Source organism: Antedon bifida, chromosome 1 (genome assembly GCF_963402885.1).
Source record: "Antedon bifida chromosome 1, ecAntBifi1.1, whole genome shotgun sequence".
Taxonomy (NCBI): domain Eukaryota; kingdom Metazoa; phylum Echinodermata; class Crinoidea; order Comatulida; family Antedonidae; genus Antedon; species Antedon bifida.
The window spans coordinates 740,497-760,778 of NC_136226.1; the positions used below are offsets into that span (position 1 = coordinate 740,497).

The 20,282-nt window shown below is 32.0% G+C and overlaps 2 protein-coding genes across 2 annotated transcripts in view; both read right to left on the reverse strand.

Annotated features, from left to right (window-relative positions):
- Nucleotides 1-10,093, reverse strand: part of LOC144851815 (protogenin B-like) — a 35,067-nt gene extending 24,974 nt beyond the window's left edge. The window contains exons 1-4 of the mRNA XM_078709445.1: nt 9,854-10,093; nt 8,634-8,960; nt 5,244-5,409; nt 3,789-4,060 (exon numbers count right to left, since the gene is read on the reverse strand). Coding sequence (XP_078565571.1) covers nt 3,789-4,060; nt 5,244-5,409; nt 8,634-8,960; nt 9,854-9,917 — 829 coding nt within the window. The 5' untranslated portion in view covers nt 9,918-10,093. The remainder of the gene's footprint in view (nt 1-3,788; nt 4,061-5,243; nt 5,410-8,633; nt 8,961-9,853) is intronic.
- A 386-nt stretch (nt 10,094-10,479) lies between these two features.
- Nucleotides 10,480-20,282, reverse strand: part of LOC144836626 (protogenin B-like) — a 38,979-nt gene continuing 29,176 nt past the window's right edge. The window contains exons 13-18 of the mRNA XM_078691596.1: nt 19,520-19,653; nt 18,313-18,483; nt 17,628-17,765; nt 17,109-17,205; nt 16,723-16,891; nt 10,480-16,246 (exon numbers count right to left, since the gene is read on the reverse strand). Coding sequence (XP_078547722.1) covers nt 15,803-16,246; nt 16,723-16,891; nt 17,109-17,205; nt 17,628-17,765; nt 18,313-18,483; nt 19,520-19,653 — 1,153 coding nt within the window. The 3' untranslated portion in view covers nt 10,480-15,802. The remainder of the gene's footprint in view (nt 16,247-16,722; nt 16,892-17,108; nt 17,206-17,627; nt 17,766-18,312; nt 18,484-19,519; nt 19,654-20,282) is intronic.

Genomic DNA, 20,282 nt, shown 5'->3' on the forward strand with positions numbered 1-20,282 from the left:
TTTTGTGATATTTTGACATTTTTAATATCTGAAATTCAACGTAGTAAGTATTTATTTATTGATTTAATTTGGACACTTCATCTTTAGAACTGTGGCACTCACAAAAACAAAGCCATTTGTGGTGCGGTTAAAAGAAAGAAAAAAAAACATTACATAACATCAACAAACATTAAAAATACCTGTATGTACAGAGTATATAAAAAGAGAAAGAGTTTGATCTCTTTATATCAAAATGTCGAACATAAAGCTGATGATATGCTTTGTAAGTAGAACAAGTCTCAAAATGTCTCTAATGACAACAATCAATCATTAATGTTTGTTATCTGTTTTTGTACTTTTCTTCATCTCTATTCACCTTGAGCATTTCATGTTTTTACTAAATACAACACAAACCGATCAATCAACATTTCATTATATTGTTGTTATCTTATATCCTAATGGCATGCCATCAGTAGCTATTAAAAAAGATCTTAGATTCTCACATTATTGTCCATGTTCTATCTAGCACATTGGATGTTTAAAGGCAGAATTCACATTAAGAGTAATGTAACTGCGATACAGGGTAGACAATGGGGAGGCGGGATGGCAAGAGGCTTTCTACATTCTAGGAGTGTTATCAGATAATCTATATTGTTTTGACAACTCTTGTAACATGACCACAGTGCTGATTTTGCCATTTGTCCCCCAATGTAATGTAGACTGCAATGTAACTGTGATAGACCGCAATGTAACTGTGATAGACCGCAATGTAACTGTGATAGACAGCAATGTAACTGTGATAGACCGCAATGTAACTGTGATAGACCGCAATGTAACTGTGATAGACCGCAATGTAACTGTGATAGACCGCAATGTAACTGTGATAGACCGCAATGTAACTGTGATAGACCGCAATGTAACTGTGATAGACCGCAATGTAACTGTGATAGACCGCAATGTAACTGTGATAGACCGCAATGTAACTGTGATAGACCGCAATGTAACTGTGATAGACCGCAATGTAACTGTGATAGACAGCAATGTAACTGTGATAGACCGCAATGTAACTGTGATAGACCGCAATGTAACTGTGATAGACCGCAATGTAACTGTGATAGACCGCAATGTAACTGTGATAGACCGCAATGTAACTGTGATAGACCGCAATGTAACTGTGATAGACCGCAATGTAACTGTGATAGACCGCAATGTAACTGTGATAGACCGCAATGTAACTCAGAAAAAAGCATGTAAACATAACTAATTAAATATTTAACTGTACACCATATTTACTGGTTTACCACATCACAAAAACATCACAATAATAATAATCTTTTATTATCATGATTGACACGATTCTTCTCTGATACAAAATGAAATAGGCAAAGGTCAACAGATAATGGCTTTATCACATGACCTCCCAAATGATGCTTCAAAATTAAGTTTACCTATGTGTACATGCTCTTCTCTCTATCGGAGTTAAATTGCGTTCAAACACAAACATTAGACCAATTAAAAATGCAGTGAAAAATGAAGTCCTGAACTTAACTTTTGCATTGTAATTTCCAAAATTTTGGGGAAGCTGGGCTGACTGGCGAACTAATCGGGTGTATCTCTGAAACCCATCAGAGTTATATTGCAGTTGAAGGTATACTTGGAGGTATAAAATCAGTACACTTTCATTGGATGTACAGTAACTCAGATATGATTCAGATGCTTAAGAATTAACAAACCTAACAGTGTAGTGTGTGTAAACACACCTTTTTGACCATTGTAATACAGTAAATGTAAAAATAAGACAGAAACAGATCGAAAACGAAATCATCTTTAATACTCAAGAACATAAATGGGAACAATTACATTAAATATGATGCAAAAGTTGTCATCCATTAACTTAACAGCCCATAAAGAAGTTCTATTTCAAATTGTGTTTATTTCCATTACTTAATAAATCTAGTGTTGAGGTGATAGCCTTTAACCAAGAAATGTGTAGTTTATCTACAGTACTAAATTATACAAAAGTTCTTTGTTGAAATTCTGATGAGCTTTCTATACAGTAATTATCTTATCTTAATTGTGAGTAATACAAGCTACAGTGTTTAATTACATCTCTTGTGCTTCATATGCTAAATAATCAATTCTGCGTTCTAAAAATTTATCTGACAAACGTCATTAAAAACGTTTACAGTATACCATTTTGATTCATCTTCAATATCCTTTTTTTTAATTGTTTATTTTACAGTATCTTGGACACAATACAGTAGTAAATTAATCACTGTCCTATCAGATAGGTGGTAAACCCCTGACACGGGGGCTTTCTTGTGAACCAGTTCACCCCTCATCTTGAATGACTGGGTTATTAATTAAAGTAACACAGGTAAAATGACGTGTACACTGGACCTTCAGTTTATAGCCCTTAGAAGGCTTGTTCCACCACCACAACTAGAAGCAAGTCGCCCCGAACCCATGCCAATATTGTTGGCTTTTTACGGTAAACATCAGATATAGCTTGACCCAGCATCCATAAGGGTGTGTTATAATGTTGCACACTTCCTTTAGATAAAAAGTGTCATAAGAAAGTGCCATGTCCTAAATTGCGTTACCTACATAAACAGCTGAAGGTGATAAATCATTATGCTATGGAAAATCTGTATCAACAAAATATAAATCAATATTTTGACAATCCTACAATATCCAAAATAAATATATTCATTGCTACATAATCTTAGTGATTTGTTTATTGTCCATAAACAATATCATAAAAGCAGAAAGTTAATGTAGTGTACAAAGACTATTTATTTACTATCTATTTATGTACAAAGTCAAGTAGGACCTGTTTCTATAGAAACAATCAAAAAGAACGGTTTTTCGCTTTTGTTTATTCAATGGTTTTATTGATAACCGGTTTTTTTAAGTGATTTGTTTTATAAAAAAATCATGTTGCAGCCTAATTTTTCTCAAACTAAAAACCGTTGTTGATCATTGTGTTTAGTTGTTTAATCATGTCAAATTGTTGTTGGTTGCTAAGGGTGAATTCTAAGCCTAAATTTATATTTTTGAACCAATCGTACTTTTGAGAAATAATAGATTGAGAATGAAATCAACCGGAATCAAATTAATTCAAATTAACTACAATAGCCTTCATTATTACAATAAAATATCATTGATTGTTTACTTGATAGTGTGCAGGTTATTGAACAACACACTCCCTCAGCTGATCTAGTCAATAGTGTAAATAGTTTAAAAGTACTAACTGTAGAATACATTACATTTTCAATTCTTCGAAAACCAGACTGCTCAAAATGGGTTGGACCAAAAAGTGCACAAAACAGACTACCTTCTAGGGTGACACAAGACCCCAAAACCAGACTAAAGCTCAGAAATGTCTCAAAACCAGACACCCTTTAGGGTAGCTCAAAATGCCTAGTTTTCCCCTGCAAAGTCTAGTTTTCAGAGTGCATTTTAAATTGTTTGAAACGTTCAGTGCATTAAAGGTTTTGCTGGCCGTATTGGTACATATGGTACTACAGACTCTCATCCCTTTTCAGTCGATTTCTCTTTAATAAATTTCTTTGTAACATGCCCCCCTTCCCCTTAACCCCCAAAGACATGCACATTAGACTTCTAGGTTCTTATAGCCACTTGGATGCAACACAAGGACCTAAGCCCATCATCGTAATTTGACACGATAGATCATCCAAACTGTTGTTATTGGTCAACACACTTGCGTACAATACATATTGGGCCTACATTGTTGCATTGTCTCCAAGTGAGAACCAAGCTTAACGCAAAATGATGATGTAACTTACCTTGTTTGCTATGTATCCACGCCACAGTACAAGACTCGGGCAAATCCACAAAGCATTCCATCACCACATTTGTATGACGTTTACGAACAATAGCATCAGGAGACTTAACAAATACAACATCTATGGGCTGTCGTAATGTTGAATTGAGCGACAACGTTACTGGTTGGCTTTGTCTTTTACCGGCAATGTTTTGAACGACACATCGGTATTCTCCCGTTTCCTGTTCGGTGACATCAACAATTTGTAAAGCACCCCCAGGAAGAACCGTAAATCTGTAATTTATTACGTTAAACAAATTAATTTCATTTTCCTATCGTAAATGATCAAAATTATTATTATCATCATATTTTATCAATTTTTATGTATTCAAATTGAAGTTCAGCTAGGCACAAAATTGACTAATATCATAGTCTAGATAATTGATTTTTTAAACAATTATTTCAAAATTAAAGATTTTAATACAAATACTATAGTTCTACTTTTATTGAACAGAGTTTGTTTGTACTTTTTTGGATTTAAAGTACCTCACAGTTTTTGGGTTACAGTATACCAACTTTTGTGGACAGACAAGTTAGTTAAAAATAAAATAAAACAACGAATATGTTCACACCTACAGGTGTGAAATTTAGTTAATCAGGATGTGATTTTTCTTTTATGATATAATTTAAGTAAAAAATTAACCGAATAATTTTTAGGCATTGAAAAAAAAAGATTGAAAAAAAGAAAATTGATATCCATTCCTTGACATGTTAATATTAACATTGACATAGAATCAGTACTGTATACTGTAATGTAATATAACCAGTAATAATAAAATTATTATATAATCATGGAAAATAACGTAGATTCAAGTATTTTGACAAAATAAATTTAAATTGGAATGGAAGGTGCTAGTATCATTAAACAACAAATCATGACAATGTTTATTAATATTTTAAATTAGACAAATTTACTTATGAAGGTAGAATTATCCCAATACTCTTATCAGCTTTATTGGCAGATAATTCTAAAGTACTGATAAATATTCATAAATTATGACAGGGTACAGTTAGATATATTGCAAAATACCCTTCAACTGAGCTAAACTCAAGGTCACTTTATTTTACCCCAAGGGTCGTTGTATATACTTCAAAGTAAACAAAATCCGTCATGGATTAAATATGAAAACAGTACTCAACAGTACAGTAATCACAATTTCAATTTTCAAACAATCTCCCATCAAAAGCGAATTTTATGTTGGCTTTTTTTTCCCGAGTCAGATGACATACAGTATAGTATACAAAATTGTCTTACAGCTCAGTGTGAAAGGGGCTTATAGCTCTACAGTAGTAGTACTGTATCCCAATAAGACCGGTTTACACTGTCAAATGTGCTACATTAAACACAAGACAATTCGAAACAAAATTGAATATTTAATATTATTTAAAAAGCAGACAGTATTGCTTTTAAACTAACTTTGATCCAACTCCATCCCCGCTGCCTTCATCTTCTCCAATAGCATTTTTCCCATGATGCCATTTGACAGTTGCTGGCGGCGCTGCATCAATTCCGCAGAAAAACCTGGCAACCCCTCCTAGCCTTGTGATTACTGGCTCTGGCAGGCTTGTAAAAATGGGCTTAGCTAAAAAAAACCAAAGGAAAATATGGCAATTAACATTCAAAATACCAAACATTTAAATGATACATTATATTATTTTGCTAATCTTTATAAATTCAACTTATTATGTTTCTTGTCACATTGTATTTTTTGCAGCTTTGGCTGGATGGCCCACCTCGTAAAATATTGTTGAAATAAAATAAATAAATAAATAAATAAATGAAAAACGCACTACGCATTAACTTAAAATATTTTTCTTTTAAATAATGTAAAATAATTTTAAATAAGTCACAGAAAGAAAGAATTTTAATCTGTGGTCAAAACTAATTATACTGTAATTTGTGATCATGAAAAATCAGAATGTAAAAGGTATTAACAATGCGTCAGAAAAAAGATGGTATTAACACTGTATTTTGTCTTAAAAAGCCTAATTCTATACGTTCATTTCCTTGACAACATTGTGTAATAGATTTGTTAAATGGTTTCTGACCAAACTGACCAAGAAGAATTTCTGCATTATTAATATTACCCAATGAAATGTTACCCGAGGGGGTAATAGCGATTACTAGAAGAGCTGTACTATCAGCCACCTAAGGCAACGGGGTCAATAACAGCCACACCAGTGCCAATGGAGTGGAGCCAAAATGCCAAGGACCTAATTTGCATATTACAATAAAGGCAAGCACAGTGATGGTTTGGCAATATGCCATGATAGTGGATTACAGGTTTGACCAAGGTTTACTGTATGACCATACAGATATTATAGTGAACTAAATACAGTAATATCTATTATGGTATGACTGAGCTTAATAGGTAAAAATGTTTAATTGACAAACAATTGGTTTGGACATTCAAAAGGCAAAATCATAGGTAAAAATTGAATTTGCTTACATTACAGTACAATTTACAATAATAATTTTTTTTTAATTCATTAAATGATCTAATATTTTCATATTCAAACTTTTTTCAAATATATTGTATAATTTTCATTTTCGTGAATAATAATTAAATAAATGAAATTGGCATATTTTATATGTTACCATTAATGTGTAGCATCACAAATGAAACTATCATTTAAGTTGAATATGTTCTACATGATGACTACCGCACTACGGTCACTCATCTACACTATATGATAACTATGTACCAATAATTCCAGATAATCAACAATCAATTCTGACCTACAATCATTATTATTCTGATAAGTAAAAGGAATTTTAAACCACAAACACTTTGTAATTCATCCACAGGGATGCTTGAATTTTTCTCTTGTAAAATGACAATTAAGTATCAGATTTAAACCAATCAGAGCAAAGGAAGCGACATAGAATATTGGCTCGCTGCCAATGATGAACTGACCCAATGATGCTACAGCGCTAATAAAACAATACTTACAAATGTATACATTATTTACATTACATGGTTAGATTTCATTAGTACAAAGGGAAATACGATACAAAATTAAACAAAAAATCGTATTTGATACTGGATTAAACATAAGGTCATCTAGTTAATTAAAATCTATTTTAGTAAATACTGTAAATATTGTATTCAAGTAATCCGACCAATCCAACGCAATGGCCATCTGAACTGTCACTTGTGATTGGTCAACTAACTTGCATTGCTCCTACATACAATATTGCGTTGCAAGTGGGGACCAAGCTGAAAATAAGGCTTAAAATAAAACTCTTTAAATACTGTAAATTAGACCTATTTTACATCTTACTGTAGTATCCCTGAATAACTTATGTAATAATGGAGACACCTGGATTTCCACATATTTTTTTTTAATACAAAAATAATGTACTGTATAGCCATACAGTATACTGTTAATATCATTCAATAAATAATCTGTCAGCACCTCAATCAAAACCTTTCTTTCTTTATTTACAGTAGGCCTACAATGAGCAGGCATTTCTCAGAATGTTATCCTTGTTGTTTTACCCACAAGCGTGTTGTTGTTGGGTTCATTATGCAGTTCACTGCTTGCTTCCATAACAAGGTAATGGCGCCGTACACACACATCCGATTAAAATTGAACTCAATTTTCTCATTGATTTAAAATTTTATCATGTCATAAAAAATAAGCTATTTGTTAAGGGCCCACTACACAGTAAATATACGATATTTAACAGTTCACGATATCAATGAAATTTAATATCCTATTTTACCCAAAGGTCATTGAAACCTATAAACTACAATTAACACAAATCTATCAAAAAATAGTACATTTCAGAATAAATAAGTTTAAATCATTCATATCCGAGTAAAGTGCTCAATACACAAATATACTGTAGAGGTCAGATAATAAAGTAAAACATTCTAATTTAATAATGAAGTATAGTAATAGTATACAGTTTTATTATCATTTTTTATTAATTATTACTCACAATATAAATGTTTATTTCACTACTATTAAAATACAAGCTAGTTATAGTTAAAAATAAACATTTTCTTTATTACAGCCTTTGCTGTATGTCGCTATCTATCTTGCATAATTAGTAAACACTGGACAATGCATTCTCATGTCCATCTTACGTAGTTATGTAAACACTGGACAATGCATTCTCATGTCCATCTTGCGTAGTTATGTAGTAAACACTGGACACCGATTGCATGACAGATGGTCAGGATTTAATGACCGTCATTACAAAGCTTTCATGCATTTTGAATGCTGTACGATTCACAGTATAATCAAATACGGTAACCTGACATTCTACACTGTACAAGCTACTGTAGTGTATTTGCAGTAGATGGAGATATTCAATATCTGAGTACAGTTAACATTTATTAATACTTGCACAATGTTCAACAATATTGCAGTGAGCTCCTGATACACAGTATCTCCACATATGACAACATTTGCCCAGTATCATAGGAAACTTCCATAATACAGCATCTCATACAGTATGTAGTATCACATGTGGTGCCTGTATCATGTATTGTAGGTTAAGGGTTATATTATGGTCTATGATACTGTTACTAAGAATCTCAATTGAGCAACCACACTGGACATCTCCGACAAACCTACAGTGTACTGTAGACCTTCATTTCAGAATATCACAAATAATTTTATCTTTTTTTTTTAATTTCTTGTTAATATTTTGTAAATTTTGTATTAATTTAATATATCTTATCTACCGGAATAAGTAAAAATAAAAAATATAAACCTAAAAAATTCACTAAACATTATTTGTATTTTTTTTATATAATGAATTAATATAAGTTGGACATACAGGTGTACTTACCAGCAATGGTCAAATATGCTTTTTTGCTGCATTCAGTTCCAATAATTCCACTCGTGATATTTTTATCTACACAGCACTGATATTGTCCTTCATCAGTTACACCAGACTTTTTCCCACGTACATATGAGAAATATAAAGATCCATTACTTAAAATTTGATGGCGGTTACTTAACTCCATAGTTTGTCCATCTTTTTTCCATGTAACTTTCCCAATGGCGCCAGCTGAGTCCGGTTGCGGAATGCAATCCCAGCGGAAAGCGAATGATTTAGTTATTATCACATCCTGAGGATCTTGGATAAATCCTAATTCCTGAGAATTTGTATGTCCTGCAAACATTAAAAAAATGATTTTATTTTTATTTTATTTACAAAATCGATTATTAGATGATAAAAACATGGAGCTATAAATCCATGATAAAAATAATTACTGTTCAGGAATATACAGTAAATGGTCCATTAAAAATGTGGTCCCTGAATAATAATTTTGATCACTTAGGCTTAGCCTAGTACTTGCTAAGGACAGGTGGTCCAATGATAATAAATTCATTATGTATCGATTCCCTATTAATTCAAAATATGGTCCTTAATTTATGCTGTGGTCCTACAGTGTTATAAATATGGTAATTAAATTTAAAATTTAAACATAAAAATGTCACTTTTAATTTTTCAAAATAATTTCAAATAAAAAAATAAATAAAATTTTCCAAAATTAGAATTAATACCCTCCACAACATATTAATCTTAGCATAAAATAAATAGCAAAGTTACAACAAAAAGACTATCCATTCCATACAAAACAATCAAATGTATAAACACATTGTATTGTAAGGGAATTCCATCACAACAACCAACGACCATAACATGACACTACGCGATGCATGTGTTATGTGTCATATAAACAATAGCCTATTAAATCATGTCAATCGCCACAATATTTTACAGTTCATAAAAAATGAAAACACGTTATTTATATTAAACAGTATTATCACATAAATAAAGTAAATGATAATACTTCCCTTTTCAGCCTTCTCTTGGGAAAATATACAATTGATAACTGTATCATTTTGGCTTAGCATTTAAGCACATACTTAATATCGGGGACTTTCAAGCGAACACTGCTCGAAATTTCTCGCGATCTACCATGTCTAGCTAGGCCTAGGTAAAAGAGGATTATTTGGTCAATTTACCAACATCACAAGTAATAATATAATAATTCTCACCTGAGAGTAAAACGAAAATGATCACGAAGATCAAACACGACCAAAATGCGTCCATCGACGCCATGGGCAAACGGTCATCATCCAACACAAACTCGAAATACAATGGCCAAATCTATAACGACGGTGTCCAGTTAGGTTCATAATCAAATTTGTTTTCTCACCAAAATCGTCAGTTCAAGGCCCCTCTCAGACCACACGACACTGACCTCTAATATAGCACTTAAATGTAGTGGATATCCACCCTCTGGCCCAGCTGCGATTGATTTACACACAAAATAATACCCAACCAACTTAAAGTTGAGGGCGCAGTATACAAAAAATGACCCAGCACACAATTTTTGTATTACCTCCTATAATATTATTCAAAGAGAAAAATAAAAAACGCATTTCCATTTTCCAAATGGATGTGTTTTTGACATGCGTACCCTATTTCCTTTTTTTTGTAATTTTCATAAGTTTCATAGAGTTTTAATGTGTGTGTCATTTTTTGTTGAGGGCCGCATAAAATCATCCTCTCGATGAAACAAATACACAAACATCATCTTCCAATATCATCATTATTTTTGTCTCTTTGATTTGTTTTGTTTAAATACAGAAATAAAGAATCTCTTAAAACAACATTTGATAAATTGATGGTAGTTTAATGATGTATATAATCTCTCCAATAATCATTATTAATAACCAATTATTATCTCTTATTATTAACTTAACAACTATTTAATTAGTTTAGAAACAAGACTTAATCACTGACATAATATCACTGAGACATAATCCTAACATGGATTCTGTTAATGCTTAATACACTAGTTTGTGGATTATATTACATTATATGCCTGCTTATTGAGATTGGTATGTTGTTACTACTGTTAGTTACTAAATGAACATGACTGGATTCCATTGATGTTGTTATCACAGTCTGTACTGTAATTTATATGCCAAGTATTATATGATGATGCTTTAATTCAACAACAATACCCAAATTAATAACTTGATGATAACTACAGTAAATGGGTTTACCACTGGTGGTGATGTAGATTAATAATTTCTACAAAATACAGTTGCTTATATTATTATTGTTCAAAGGTAACAATACAATCTACTTAAATACTCAATATTATTGTACTACTCCGTATAAGATCGCCATTAACTGCTGAATTTGGCAAATGTTCACTAAAATTAATTAATAGTGTAGATCAAGTTTATTATTTGTGTAAATAAATGTTAATTATTATGTTTATATAAAGACTACATTAATGAATAGAGAGATGCATTAACATCAGATTAGCAAGAGATTTCATCAGAAATATAGGTATGACACGGCATATCTGCCAAAATGTTTTTCTTTTTACGAATATTAATCTGAATCACTGTGGGATTTACTTATGCAGGGAATAACATTGCTTCTATTAATTAAAACAACTTAGTTTAATTTTAATTCTACTCAATATCAACTTTATTGATACATTGAGTGGAAAGGAAATACAAGATTCACACATACAATGTATAAAATACATAAAATCTTGTGTTGTGCCTCTTCTAATATATTACCATCGGTCTTAAGCCTGCACTTAGGAAAATGAAAGTTTGGTAAGCAACAGCATCAAGACAAACAAGCATCAAGTAGCATTGAGGACTCGTTGATCAAAAGTAATCTTTACCAGCCTAGCTAGCGAAGCGTGCTTAATAGATTACCCAAAATGCATCTTTACGTGTATGTGTGAATCTAGTAAAAACAATTTTCATACAAATTGATCAAAATCATAATCACTTTTTTTTAAGTGCGACAAAACTTCAACATGCTTTTTAAGCTAAAATTTTAAGATCAGCTGCAACAAGGCAAGGAAAGGCAATCAAACATATCACAAAGTTTGAGATTACCAAATTTGACAAAAATAGTTGAATTGTATTAACAACGGATTTACCAACGTCTTATGTCTGAATTTAGCCTAAATTAGAAAGTGAGAATATACTTAAGCATGGGGCTATCCTAATCATAAACGGTAGTCTAATTCAAACAATATGACTAGAAGGATGGGTTGATGGCTTAAAAACGCTGGTAATCATTTAAAATTTTTAATGATTTCGTCTATAAAAAAAACAGATTTTTTCATTTAACTATAAAATTTAAAATCAACAATAATCGTTTTCAAATCTCTTACCACTTTTGCAAAGATTTGCATATAAAACTAGATTTTTAACATGCATATCTTTAAAAACATCAAACAAATTTAAAACAATTGCATTGTCATTTGAAGATTAATTTGAGCTATCAATATATTCTTAAAGACACTATACTTTTAGTATCTATGACTCATACAGAGGTAGACACTCTTCCATGAGTGGACTAACTTCATTGGTAGGGCAGAGAGTGAGTGAGGTATAAAGAAGATTAAAGCAAGGAGATTAGAAATGTAATAGAAACCAACAAGCTCAAGCGATTTAGTGGACGATTTGAGTCCAACACGAGAACAACTTAAGCATTGCAGTAGTATTTGGTACGAATTAAATCAGAGTTTTTGAAAAAAAAACCAAGATTACATTGTATGAATACAGATATCTACTATATACAAGTTAATACCGTATATCTTCTGGTATAATTCCAACCCCATAGAACACGAAATTGGGCCAACTTTGCGGGAGAAAGCCTGGTTCAGGAAAAAAAAATTATTGGTAAGCATTTCTTGTAAAAACTCATCTGAACTGGCTAGAGAGTGGCCTACATCCAGATAAAAAGTCAATACTGGGACTATACCCGGAGATATGCCTCTGTTTGTGAAATCAGACCCAAAGTGAGATAAAACCTGAGGATATACGGTAATAAAAAAAAGAAATGTTATGATTAAGATAATTGAGTATAATACTTTTGTCCTCCTAACCCAGCAACAAATTGAAAACGCAATTGGTACCAACCAGTATACACTATTGTTCATCACATTCAAAACCTGATTATGCTATTTCATTATTAATTGATATCTTATTTGTAACAATTACTATAGGAGGATTTACCTTAAATTTCTAAGTGTGATGATGATGATGGTGATGACGACGATAATGATAATGGTGGATGATAGTGATATGATAATGATGACAGAGAGATGATGATGATGATGATGATGGTGATAATAATGATGATGATGATGATGATGATGATGGTGATGATGATGGTGATAATGATGATGTGGATGATGATAGTGAGATGATGATAATGATGATGTGGATGATGATGACAGTGAGATAATAATAATAATAATGATGATGATAGTAAGATGATGATAAAGATGATGATAATGATGATGATATTGTATACGATAATGATATAGGTGTGGCCAATGATGTAGAAACCTATATCAATATTTTACTCGCTCAATTTTTCATTAAAAAATACTTAACTACCTTAAACTACTTACAATACTTGACGCAATAGCATTACATGAGAACACATTTCTGCACTTATTAACCAACCAATCATAACCAATCTTGTACATAAGTCATAATACATCATTGGTCAAATTTTTCTTATCTAACAACTAACAAACCAGCCTGAGACTCTGTTAAAATGAGGTAGTAAAAGCGTGATAATATAATACACTTGTCTATTCCTGTACTTTAACAAATTTATTTCTTCGTCTCAAAGACAAATTTTTTTTATCAGGAAACTAACATGAACACATTGTGTTCATTTTACCCGTAAACGTGCTTTCACATTATCAAGAAATGCAGAATGTTTCCCAAGACATGAGAATGTTTCCCAAGACATGAGAATGTTTCCCAACACATGAGAATGTTTCTCAAGACATGAGAATGTTTCCCAACATATGAGAATGTTTCTCAACACATGAGAATATTTCCCAAGACATGAGAATGTTTCCCAAGACGTGAGAATGTTTCTCAAGACATGAGAATGTTCCCATGACATGAGAATGTTTCCCGTGGCATGAGAATGTTTCTCAAGACATGAGAATGTTTCCCAAGACATAAGAATGTTTCTCAAGACATGACAATGTTTCTCAACGCATGAGAATGTTTCTCAAAACACAAGAAAGCCCTGAGACATTACAAGAAATCCTGAATTCAATTTTTGCTCAAGGATTAAAAGGTAATTAACAATATTTCAAATTTAATATTATTAATCTGTGGTCAACAATGAAGAATAAATGTATTTTTATGAGGTAATTTGAATCGGTGGCCATAAAAAGAGCAGCAACTATTTTGGATAAGTTATTGAATTGCTGGAATGGCTCTTTTAACAAAAATTAAGCAGATTAAGTTGAATAATGAAAGGATACCCTATATGACGTTTTTACCCGCAGACATTTACCACAAAATACTGGGCTCTATATCATCCCTAAATTTACGTCAAAATGCTGGAAAATTCTTGACAAGTTGGAGGTATTGGGGTATTAAACTATTTTGTGAGTATATTTCAAAATAAGCTATATCTTCTTCATTCACTTAATTCCTGTTATTTGATTCAAAGGTTGATCCAACATACCCATATCCCATCATGCATTGTTACTACATCCAATTTTAAAACTGTTGCCAATGACATCACAATAATCAAACCATATCATTTGTGCTGTCAAAAAAAACAATTGCTAAAAAAATAGATATTTACATGATAAAATGCAATGTTAATTAGTCTTATCTAGCACCTAATTTTCAATAAAAACTGCTTTTCGGTGGGTGTTAGAGTTTGCTGTGTAACAATAATTTGAGATAGATAGATAGCTGTAGTATGCTACTGTCAAAATGGCACCATTAAAAGTGTAATATTGGTAAAAACTTACTTATTACATTAAACAGATACAGGCTTTTAAAACACTTTTTTATGTATAGCTGAAATGCAAAATATGGCCACATACATTTATGACTTAAGCATACATTTTTCTAATTGTAAAACTACAAAAAAAAAACATTTAAGCATTTTCACCAGTTAGAGAAGCTAAGTTGTATGTACGACATAAAAGTCTCAAAACAATTCTTATTGTCAAAACAATGTATTATTTTCATTATAATTTTTCTGGTTTAAAATACTATAAATTGAATATACTTCTTTATGGTAGTTAGGTTTTATTGAGACACGTGATGCAAACATTCATCTGTATAACCTCAATCTTGCACACATATTTGAAATGAGGAAGAGTACCCTTACATTATTGAGGTAGATTACTATTGGCTTCAACCAACTCAGTCACATTCTTTATAAACAAAACAACCATAAACCATTTTCAATTACGAGTTCTATAAAAAAAATAAAAATAAACACCTCACTAAATGTAAAATAGAATTGAATTCATACTATAAAGGCAGTTTTGCTTTTTAGCCCTGATAACGCCAGAATCTGCAGCAAAAAGGCTTAGCCTGACGATATGATATGAGACACTTTCAACTCAAAGATTTGTTTATTAAGCTATGTCTACATTATCAAACTAGTTTGACAAAATATGTGCCCAAATATGGTAGAGATATGCCCAAATATCCATATGGGCACATCACATTTTGTTGTCACATAAAGTTTGATAGTGTAGACAGAGCTTTAGAGTGTGGAAAGTTCACATTAAAGGTGCATTCACACAGCCTCTCTGTGTGAACACACATTAAGCAATTATCTTTATCATCAGTATTAGTATTAATAATTTGGATTCAAGTAATATAAAATAAAGACAATGACAGTAAAATGACAGACTTATAAAAATAAAAAGTCATGTTCGGCATATCACACTACCCTCGTACACAAAGCATGTGAATAAACATTGAGGTAAGTGCTGGTTGCTTTCCATAGAAACAGACTACATCTATACTTTTGTGAGGATACCTTAATATCAAATAAAATTACATAAAAATTTTAAAAAAACTAACCCTGAAGTAAATACATTTTACCCTGGGTTATCATATAAAATATATAACATAATAGATTTTTTATAGAATTATAAACAAAAAAAACACATTTTAAACAGAGGTATCTATTTCTTCATTAGAATACTGATCTTCCACAACATTCCGGCTTTTAGAAGTTTGTTGCAATTCAAAGCTTGATTCCTCTACTGTCTGCACTCTCGCTGTTGAATCTTCTGTCTGATCTCTCTCTGTTGAATCCTCTATCTGCACTCTCGCTGTTGAATCTTCTGCCTGCACTCCCTCTATTGAGGCCATAGTATCTGCTACCAATGGAATGGGATTGTTCTCAAGGTCATCCTTGATTTCTGTATCAGCAGTTCTTTCATTTGGTAACATTGGGTCTTCCTCTTGCGCTTCGTCCATCAGTTCAGGATTATGATCAAACTCACCAGAAAGAAGACGGACACTAAGCGGGACTTCATCATCGGGATCATGGCCGCTACCTCCGGCACTGTTGGAGTGGCATGGCACATAATAAGCATTGTTTCCAAATTGCTACAAGAAAAGATTATATTCAACAGTGAGAATTGAATAAAGATTATATTCAACAGTGAGAATTGAATAAAGATTATATTCAACAGTGAGAATTGAAAAAAGATTATATTCAACAGTGATAAGATAAGATAATAAGATTTATAAAGCGCACATATCCACAAAGTGCTCAAGGCGCTTGTGAAAACTATGAAAAATACTAACCTTCAAACTAAAAAAAAAAAATTTTGCAAAAAAAAAAAACGGAATAAAAGCAGACCAATCGAACCCACATCACTGCTTCCGTTTACCAGCAATTCAAGGTGCACAGACCTGCCAGTACATTACTCACAGATAATTGTATATTGTCATATGGGTTGCCAGAAATGGTTTCCAACAGAATGATGTTAACTTTAACTTTTGTGATAGAAAGACTAAGAAGATAGGTCTCCAGGGCCTTTATAAATAAGTTTTTAAAAATAACAATAAATCAGCTATACCCTTTGTTTGTTTTGATACATAATAAGATGGTTGAAGTTTGCTACTGGTCGCGTTTGAGCAGCAGTAGGCCTAGCTATTCCACTAGTGGCCACTACTGGGGTTTCACCGTTACCAACATTTCTTCTTGTACTCTCAGGTTTATTCTGCACACTTTGTCTGTTACCGTTTCTAAGCAACATGAAAACAATAAAACCAAACTATCAGTAGAAATAATATTACTCAAAGTAAATATATTTTATAATATGAATTTATTATTTATTTATACTGGGTAACTTCTTTAGTCAAATACTGGTCTCCAAGAGAGCCCAGTTATTATTGTACTTCTTTTGATTGACCTGACCAATTAGGTCGATGGTCATTACGAATCAAAACCTCCCTAACAGACCTTTTAATCAGGATGAATGAGATGATACAAGCCACTATACAGAAAACTGAAATGCCAACGCCAAGCAGGATACCCGGAAGCCGATTAGGCAATCCTTCTGTAAAAAAAAAACACAGTGTAATGTATTAATCTATCTCTAAACTGTATGACCAATGGGGCACATTTTAATTCCCCTTTCTTTAGCCATTCGGTTATGTTAGGAAAGCACATTTTATAAGCAAATACCAATTTCACAGAGAAGTCATCATAAATTCACTAATTAAATGGTGCCCATGCATTAGATGGTAACCTGGTAGTATATATAATATGGTGCAGGAAAAAAGTTTCTCTGTGAATTTTGACCAAAGGAATTTTGAATGTCAAATACAATACAATTCAGAATCGATACCAAACTTGCGCATACACACATCTATACATTTATGCCGCAAGGTATCTTTTAAACATTGCAAAACAGAGCTGAGTACAATACTGCCCCCACACACTCAATCAATTATCCATAATGTACAGCAGTTATCTTACCATTGTCAGAAGCTGTTAACGTTCTTGCAGAAACCATATCAGTAGCTGGGCTCAAGCCAATTTGATTCTTGGCTTTCATCCTAAAGAAGTATTCAGTGTTGGACAAGAGGTTGTTCACGTTTGAAAGAGTCTCTGAACCTGAACAAAATTGAGAGGAATTTTGGTGATAAATTCAACATTGTATATACATATGTGTCTTGTGTTACTGACTTCACTGATGACCTAACCTATCACGTTGAAAGTGATGATGGTGAGATGATGATGATATGATGATAATGGTGAGATGATGATGATGGTATTGATATGATGATAATGTGAGATGATTACGATATGATAATGATTAGATGATGGTCATGATATGATGGTGATATGATAACGATGATGATGATGATGATGGTGATGATATGATGGTAATAACGATGATGGTGATGATGATGGTATGATGATGATATGATGATGATGATAACGATGATGATGATAATGGTGATGATGACGATGATGATAATGGTGATGATGACGATGAAGATATGATGGTGATATGATGATAATGATGATATGATGCTGATAATGATAATGGTGAGATGATGATGATGATATGATGGTGATGATGATAATGATGGTGAGATGATGATGGTGATGATAATGATGATGATGGTGGATGATGAAAAATAATAAATTGTATTACCATTTCTTTGCTGTTTATCCCATAGTTTTTCTGGTGAGGTATTATTGATATTGTAGAGTATGATATACTCAGTTATAATCCCATTGGGCTTCTGTGGTGGCTCCCATGATATTTCTACAGAGTGTGCATCAATAGGCTTGGCCCTCAAATCCGCTGGTGGGGTCTGTGGTTCTAAAATAAATGAGAAAAGTTGTTGTTTTACAAACAATTAAACAAACATGAAGGGGTACAGGGTGGAATTTTAAAATTGTAACTCCAAGATGACTATAGTCTTGCACTGAGTAAAGGTTAGTTACAAGAAAGCATAGCAATCACTTTTTGACTGTTTTAATTTATCTTTTAATTAATTTAAACAAACTTGTATCTCCATTGAGATCCATAATATGATAAAAAATGTAAAAACATCTTTTAATTTTAAATTAAAATTAAAAAATGTATGATTACCATTATATTTAAGTATACTATAGTTCAAATTATATGATGTCAGAAATGTATTTAAGATTTTCAATTCAATAAGGTTAATATGTTAGAGCATTTATTTGTAAGTAATTACTTTCTTAATGTTAATATTGGTGTTCACTCTTTTGTACGATTTGGATTTTACAAATTTTAAAATTCTAATTTGTTTTAATACTGTAATTTAATATTGATGTAGATGTGTAAATTAAGATTTTCAGTTTTTGGTTAAATCCTTATTAATAATTTAATTAATATCTTTAGTATTAAGTGTCATTGTCATTGTCAAGTTAAACTCTTGTTGTTATTTGTTTAATTGCTAAATAGTGTATAATGTCTTACGGCCTTGTCGAAAAACACCATTGAGGTGAACAAGTGTTACCGTGATTAAATAAAGTTTTTATTATTATTATTATTATAGCCACTGATGATTGTCATGTTTGCCTTTTGATCTATAATTGTAAAGTATGCTATCAATAGTCTATCTATTTTGTGAACGGTAATATTAATCTAAGCCTACTGAACCATAAAACTTTATAATGCCTATAACATTTTATAGTACAATTTTAATATGACAGTTTAAGAATCAACTGATAGCATAACAGAATCTAAAGCATTATCTATGATACAATTTATGATACACAACAATATACCATACAAATTAATACTCTAAATATAAAGGCCAATTTACACAGACAAGTTGTAACATCTTCCCAGTACAATTATATCTATGTGTACAGAAATGACTTACTGTGTTCTTTTGTCTTGATATCTAGAAATGCACTATATTCAGATTCGCCACATGCACCAACAGTTTGTACTGAGATCATGTAATTTGTGTATGGCTGAAGACCTGTAATAGTAGTAGCTTTATCAACTTCTTCCCTGAAAAAAAACCCACAAAATTATTATAATCACTGGTTGTTATCGGCCTAAAATAATTACTACCAACTGGTTTGTTAAGCGTGGTTCCCACTAGAACGCAACACAGCAACACAAAGTGCTGTATTGCGTAATCACAAGTGGGAACCGACGACGCAACAGTCCTGCAAACATCGCAGGTTTGATTTCACGCAGGTGGGGCAAACACAATTATTGGAAGGGCATTTTCTTAAATAGGTTGCGTTTTGTTGCGTATCTAGTGGGAACCAAACCTTAACCAACAATAGAACTTGCACTAAGTAAAATCATCTTGGAAGCCTAAACTAAATTGGACATTTTATGTTGATAGTATTCCAGCAGATATTTTGATTTGTGTCCATCTTTTATTTTAGCATTAGTATATGTATGACCCGCCATATATGACAAAATGTGTATTTACAGTTGCTAGAACTAAATCTAAACAAGTTTTGTAATTGTCTTTTCTTATGTGGAGACTAATTAAAGCTCAACAACATGGTCATAATGGTACAGCAATGAAATTCAATCTAATTTAAATTGTTTTACTCTAAAAATGTTGCACTATAACAGATTCTTTCTTTTTTTTCAACGACACCATTTAACACAGGGGGACT